The sequence below is a fragment of the Aplysia californica genome, unplaced genomic scaffold, assembly GCF_000002075.1.
Source record: "Aplysia californica isolate F4 #8 unplaced genomic scaffold, AplCal3.0 scaffold00681, whole genome shotgun sequence".
In the NCBI taxonomy this organism is placed as follows: Eukaryota; Metazoa; Mollusca; class Gastropoda; order Aplysiida; family Aplysiidae; genus Aplysia; species Aplysia californica.
The window spans coordinates 87,655-95,479 of NW_004797951.1; the positions used below are offsets into that span (position 1 = coordinate 87,655).

The 7,825-nt window shown below is 41.7% G+C and overlaps 1 protein-coding gene across 1 annotated transcript in view; it reads right to left on the reverse strand.

Annotated features, from left to right (window-relative positions):
* Positions 1-7,825, reverse strand: part of LOC101855750 (PHD finger protein rhinoceros) — a gene marked incomplete in the record, with an annotated part of 20,427 nt that overhangs the window by 5,974 nt on the left and 6,628 nt on the right. Inside the window, 9 exon segments of the mRNA XM_013088074.2 lie at positions 69-205; positions 935-1,108; positions 2,494-2,599; positions 3,098-3,216; positions 3,837-3,899; positions 4,204-4,293; positions 4,770-4,828; positions 5,449-5,612; positions 6,953-6,991. Coding sequence (XP_012943528.1) covers positions 69-205; positions 935-1,108; positions 2,494-2,599; positions 3,098-3,216; positions 3,837-3,899; positions 4,204-4,293; positions 4,770-4,828; positions 5,449-5,612; positions 6,953-6,991 — 951 coding nt within the window.

The window sequence follows — 7,825 nt, forward strand, 5'->3', positions numbered from 1 at the left end:
CCCCACCCTGCAGGCATTAGTATAGGGAAGAATAAAAGTAAAAAGTACAATAAACGTGAGACTCTCACTTCTCCATCCGCTGCCGAGCCATCTCAGCCTCGGAGATATCATTCTCGTTGTCAGCGTTCTCCTCCTCCTCTTCCTCCTTCTTGGGGGACTCCGAGTCGGAGGCGTTCCTGTTCTTGGTGTGTTTGGGGCAGTAAGCCTGAGGGAGAGACACACACAACAACACAACTGTAATGTCATCATCAATGTTTTACGCCACCATCGACACAATTATGATCACTTAGAAAGCAGGCTGCTGCTACCCTGCCTGTCAGGCTGACCCTTGCGACACCCCAGCTGAAAGAAAAATAACCTTTAAAAAATAAAAAAATTCAGTCTCCACTACAAACACAAGTACATAAAGTCCCTATCATGGAAATTCGAGTCTGAAAAAAAAATAATTTTTTGGATAATTTTGACAAGCGTCAACACATGCTTCTGAACTACAGATTATCATCTACTCTAACAAACCCAAAACCACACAACACATGACACATCTGCTCCACGGATACTATGCATTATGCTTTTGCTCCCACAACACAACACACTACCTCCCCACACACAGTATACTATGCACCTGCTTACTACACGCCATGCACTTCGCCTCTACTGCCAAAAGCACAACACACCTGCTCACTACACGCCGTGCACCCAGTCCCAGCACCCAAAAACAGCACACATGTGCTCATTACACACAGCTAGCTACACACCTATTCCTTTTCCATAACTCAGTGCACACCATGCATCTAGTCCCTGCACCCTACACACAACACACCAACAAGCACCCACACACAACACACCAACAAGCACCCACACACAACACACCAACAAGCACCCACACACAACACACCAACAAGCATCCACACACAACACATCAACCAGCACCCACCCGTAAGTGAATCCCGTCCATCTCGTCCGTGTCGTCCAGGATGGTCTTCATGTCCAGGTTGTGAGCGAAGCCACAGGTGACGTGGAAGGCCGTCTTGCACTGCTTCACCGAGCACTGGATGCACGCCCCGACGCGCTCCTTGCACAGACAGCACACCAGGGCCCACCGCGACGGCTGGACGGATCACACATGGTTTCAATTTTAGTTTTAGGGAAGAGTTTTACGGCATGGCAACACACAAATAGGTCAAACAAATGCCAAAGATACAGGACAACCATGTACATGTAAATGTGGCCAAAGAGTCTACATAACAAGAGGGGCCACTCCTCTCTTTGAGCCAATTAAAAAAGTGTCCTCAAAATTCGGTGGCGCCCTCTTCGCAAACGCGCACCTTTTGCGAGCAGAGTTAACCTACTTGAGTTTAAAAAATCAAAGTGAAACTACCAAGTTTTTGGATAAATTTCGGAAGAACGCTTTTTGAAATGGTTACGCTGACAAAAAACCTGTTCCAGAGGAAGGGGTGATTGTTTTCTTCGTTCAATTTGACTTTAGAATGAAAGGCGAGAGGTCATTAAAATAAAAAAAACCCTCTAAAACTCCGCACTGAACGAACCCGACCTGCTAATGAACAGCAGTCGATCTGCGCAAGCAAGGAGGTGCTATTCCTATTCTTCTTTTGGAAAAACGAAAGAGAGCTTCAAAACAGACTGCAGCGCCATCTGAAGCAAAGAGTGGACTTCCGGCGGACACTTTTTTGGCTGAGTGGCCCATCTTGTTATGTACTATCTTTGATGTGGCACAACACGGTGGAAACAGGCTCTCGTCAATTTTTGGGCACACGGAGTGGATGGTATCATCTTAAGACCTGTCCATTTTCCTTGTTTTGGGTGAAAATAATATCCATCTATGTTGAATAGAAGTCGAGATATGTGTGATTGAAGGAGGTGAGGGTCATCTGGTTTCTGGTGTAAAATTAGCGAGAAAATAGCCACTTCTTCTGCCTTTCATCAACGTTTTTCAGTAAAATCCACACAGAAATGTGCTCTTTAAACGGCATGAAAGGTGTTGAACTAAAAAAAAAAAAAAATCGATAAAAATTCCCAAACCTGCGGGAAAATGCCAATTTCTTGATTTTCATTATTTTGACGCGCGCCTGATTTCACCACGCTGCCTCACATATAGATTTATGGAACAATGTGTGCTTCAAACCAAGACTTACAAGTAATCAAATTTAGGAGCGTAGCTTTAAGCACATTCAGAAGACTTGACCAACATCATGTCATATTATCCATCATTTTTAGATACACGAAAGTGTTGATTAACAACATTTTAGTTAAAAAGAAAAATTTGCCCCTTCATAATGAACAACAAAGTAACTTGTTACTTTCAGCTGTTTTGGTTGTTTTTATAAAAAAAACATTTCTCAAGACAAAACAATTCAAAGCTTCCTCCTGGACAGCAAAACAATAATTTATCCAACTTCCAAATGACACCAACACAAGAAGGAACCAGCTGAACAAAGTTGACAGGGGACACAGCAAGCCATACTGAGGACTAACCGGTATATTGGATATCTTGGTGATGGGCTCCATTTTCTCCGGGTCTCCTATACTGACTTCTGGTATCCACAGGGCACAGCTCACGTGAGTCCACTTGGTGCCACTCCTGCCAGGGGGGACAAACAGACAGACAGTCAGTCAAACAACAGACTACATATCACACAATGGGCGTGGTAGAGTAACTGAGATGAGTATTTGTTAGGACAAAATAAAACACCTCACTATATAGTGCACACTTCTGCAAAAAAAAACCAAAAAAACGATCCCCTGCCCAAGCATCTGATTTTTTTACACACTTTGACTGTAAAACTTTCAACTACGGAGATTACAAAAGCTCCTTGAAATTATTTTTACTTGTTATCTATAAACACCTTTGTTATTATATGCAGAGCGAGATACAATTAGACACTTAAAAAATCATAAGTTTCACAGTTCTTTTTGTTTCCACTGTTCACTTTGGAGAAGTCTCCAATACAATGCACACATCCACTCTGTCACAAGAAAAATGAGCCACTCAAGCAAAATTCCCTAGTCTTTCTTGTGACTAAAGATAAATACGTCTCCGTAAGCCAACCCCCCTAATCAGCCGTGTTGTGGGACTCACCGCGTTGACTTCATGGCTCCACCACGCTTGGGGCACAGCAGACACATGGGCTTGATCCCCAGGGCACAGATACGGCACAGCCAGCTACCCTCCGGGATCGTCTGAATCCCGTAGCATGCCTGGAAAGAGCACGAGAACAATTAAGGCCTAAAAAAAACGCAGTAGTACAACAAAGACACGGCACACTATATTCAAAACCCTTGAACGTTATAGTTAAAGCCACCATCTCACCAGTAAAGCTGTTTGTTCGTTCGTTTGAGTAAAGAGAAGCACATTGACATAATAATGGACATTTAGTGCTGGGAAAAAGTAAGACAGACAGACAGAAACAACAGAGGGAAAGTAAAGTAGCAGACCTACCAGTAGCGCCCTCCAACCACCGACCCAGTAAAAGTGAATCCTGCTACAAGATGACACGTAGCTAACCCACAGTTAACAAACTTTACCCGTTGAAAAACTGGGCTATTTTAAGCCCTCATTTCCCTCTGGCGCAGGTTATCAGCAACGGGCAATGTCACACGGGTGAACGAACACTGGACCGAGCGACATTCACAAACACCCGGACAGATGAGCCACCGAGTGAACAGAGACACAACAAGAGAAATATCACCACAAATCGTCTCCCCCCCAACGATTTTAACCAATTTACTTTCATTGAATGATTTTTGGTCCATTTGTAGACATTTTTTTTTTCTTATAACAGACTACATTTTTTTGTTTTTGATTTCCATCTCCATACCTGGTGCACACAGATGTCACAGCCATCACAGAAGACCATCTCATTCGTGTCCTCGCTTTCCAACTGGGGAGATACACAAATATATAGAAGATTTTAACACCTTCACACTACACACACAATGCACAAAAACGGGACACGGAGTAGAAATGGGCAAAAACTATTGTATAAAAATGGACAAAATGTATAAATATATGAACTGTCTCATTCCAGGCACAAATCAGAACAAATAAACTTCAAAATCCTTTTTAAAAAAATAAGAATTTACGGAGGGATGTGGTATCTAGTGAATATCTAAACCCTAAATTCGGGAAAAACAAAGTACAGACCATTTATTTCAGTGTCTTCAAAACTACAGGAATCCACTCACCATTCTGCAGACGTCGCAAGCAATGTCTTCGTCGTATTCGATACCAAGCCCCTCCTCGGTTTTCTTCACAGCGTTCGTTTTTGCGTAGCACTGTGGGGAGGAGAGAAAAGGGTGACACATTAAAACCAGATTGGTCATTACACAAAATAAGAAGCATGGCTCTCAGAATGACACACTTATCAAAACGGTAAAGGCTATAAGGAACAGGAAAAGGCAAGAGATGACAAAATTAAAAAGTCGACAAGAACATAATAAAAAAACAAAATGTAGCCAAAATTGTAAAGCTACGAAACAAAGGATTGTTGAAATGCAGCTTACGGAGTAAGATACCATGATCACTACAATATGCTACAGAGTTCACTAAAAAATATAATAATAAAAGCGAAAAACGCTGCATGACGTTGACAGAGCAAACCAGCGAACCATTTATGAACATCCACCAACTATCTGCCGGAAAAAAAGAGTCAGACAAACAGTTATATAAACTCATGGGCTAACAATTTTCCTAAAAGTACCAGGCCTGACACGTGTCCTACGTTCTCCTAACAAAAAGGCAATTGCCTCACCTGGTTCTCCAGCTCTTCAATCATTCTCTCCAGGTTCCACTCGTTAATCAGCTGTAAGCCTGGAAAAAAGGACACAAAAACATATTGACTATGGAGGCTGAGAGCTGTAGGGATTTGTACAGTTTAGACAATGAGCCTAAGAGACTGCTTCAGCAACATTACCAGGACACACAAGCATGAAAACAGCCATATTGACCCCCTCCATATGGAATGCATGCATTCGCACGACAGACTGTCTTACCATTACTTACAGAATCTAGATAAATGAGTTCTTTAAAAATTGGCATCCCATCGATGGAAAGCACAAAGGCATGCTAGAAGAAGCTATTCCCAGTTATCAATTTCCTTTCAGGATATAATTACCATTACATTAGTCTTTTAATAGAACAAAAATGGTGCATTTATAGGGAAACAGCAGTAAACACTGTGATCGTTGGAAAAACAGCACGCAAAACCATTGTGCATACAAGGTTTTACAACAGTAGTAACAATGAAAAAAAGTAAAGGAAGTAGACTTCCTCAGTACACCCACCAGCCCTTTATAGGACAGCCAATGGGCGACTAACATTTCCATACAGTCATAAGAAAAACAATAGCAAAACCAAAACAAAACAACCCCCCCGATCCAAAAAAAAAAGAAAAGAAGAAGACCCAGTCATTACAAGGTTCCCTTTCTCACCCATCTCCTCGCGGTCCTCGTTGACCAGCTGTAGCCAGGTGACGTCCTGGTCATCAAGGTCGTAGCGGACAATATGCTCGGCGACCTCCTGCATGCCCGTCAGCTCGTGCAGGACGCTGACATACGTCTCGTCGCTCTTCTCGTGGAGATATTTGCGGGGTGGGCTGGCAGAGAGAGAGAGAGAAGGACATGCTTTTTAAAAAGTTTTAGTACGATTTTTACGGCACTTGCAACACAATACGGTCATATAAGTGTGGAAGATTAGAGGTGTTACAAAATTTATTTTTTTTAATAGTAGAGGGTTTTACTGCGCTCGCAACTGCATAAGGTCATATGAGCGCCAAGGGGTGGGTGTCAACAGAGAAGTCTTTACAGGGAATCAGACTTACTCTGCTCACCTCTCTAGCTTCAACAGCACAAGGTCTGCTTCGACGTCACAAGAGTGACAAACATACAAAAGAAGTAGGGGAAAAATGACAATTAGTAAGGATTAGGAAAGAAAAAGCAGCAGTTCCCTGTAGTAGATCAGGCACAGTTATGAGCGTGACATGAATCAGCCCATTTACAATTCTACTATGCTTGAACGAGAAATGTCCCCCCTTTGGAAATGGCCTAAAGGCACTAGTCAGTGGCACTGCCCCGGAGGGATGGCAGAGAAAGAGAAGGAAATGCTTTTTAAAAGTTTTAGCACGATTTTTACGGCACTTGCAACACAATAACGTCCTATGAGCGCCAGAAGATTAGAGGCGCTCATATGACCTTAAGCAGCTGCGAGCGCCGTAAAACCCTCTACTACAAAAAAAATAAAAGTAGACCTGCAAAAATAATAAAAATGTTCAGTAAAAGATATCTAGGATTAACTTATGGGCTTTGTTCTCAGTGCTATTTCCAAATCCGGTCTTAAAAGTTCATAATTTTTCTTCAGCCACAGCAAGTCAGTAAGGAGCAATACTAGAAAAAAGAGAATTCTTATTTTCAGATACAAAAACGGACTTCTGTACTCAAACCCTTAAAAAAACCAACCTCAATCCAAGTTTTACACACTAGTTGGCAGCTATACATACTCATTCAGAGACCAACACAATTCTTTCTTTAATAATTTCAAGCATTTAGAAAAACTCTTTGACAACACAATTCTCTCTTTAATAATTTCAAGCATTAAGAAAAACTCTTTGACAACACAATTCTCTCTTTAATAATTTCAAGCATTAAGAAAAACTCTCTGACAACACAATTCTTTTTTAAATAATTTCAAGCATTAAGAAAAACTCTTTGACAACACATCTTTCAGGGAGAACAGGGTGGACCCTTGAATCTTTTAATTGGGAGGTGGGTGGGTCTTTTATAACAGTAAATCTTGAGCAGTCAGATCTGGAAGTCTGCATGTGAACAAACGACTTGGAACTGACATTTTACATTACCACCAGCACTGTCGGGTAATTTGATAGCTTGGTGGCAGACAGTCCTTGACAGTAAGGTAAAACAAAAAAGGACATCTACTTACATTTTAAAGTCGCCATTCTTTTCCTTAGGCCTTATGTCCCTGAAAATAAATACCAGAACCATTAATTCTGTTACAAACTAGTCTGCACTTTACATGATAATAACAGCAACGCAGAAACCTTTCCGCTAAAAATTCAACCGAACAAGGCACTTAAGTCTAGGAAAACTCCGATAGCTTTCCAGGTCAGAAAGAAAATAATACTATTTTTATAATACATATATACCAAAGGGACATGAGGAAGAACTCTGGCAACCTTGCAGGAAGGAAAGTGAATCAAGACCTTTGCTGGTCTGAACTTACGAAACCTTTGGAAAAAGGGTAATAATAATAGATAGCATTTGTACAGCGCGAATCCCTGCTCAACAGCAAGCTCTATGCGCTTTACAATCTACACTATTACCCCAGCTGACCAGAGAGCATTCTGAAAAAAAACTCATCTTCCTGGGAAGCATACAGTGCAAGCTGCCATTTATGGCTGCTAAAACAAGGGAGAAGGAAGGACCAAACATGCAGGCCAATCTCAGTTAACTCTGTCACTACCAGGGGTTTTTTCCTCACCTGGACCCCCCCCTCCCAAATCTGTGACCTACTTTCTGATTCTGCCTACCCTCGAACAAACTAAGGACTTTTAGTTCAACTTTCAATACAGTGCAGCCTCTTTATAACGACATCCTTCGTGTAGCAACATGGTGCACACGTCCCGATTTTTCCCTTATATGTATCATTTGTAATTTTTGGTTGCCTCTCTATAATGAAATTTTTTTCTGGTCCCCCGACGTTGTCGTTACAGAGAGGCTGCATTGCATATGAAATGAGTCAGGAAAAGAATGAATTTAAGGCTGTATCAGCTTGAAAAAAAACCCTCCCCTCCAT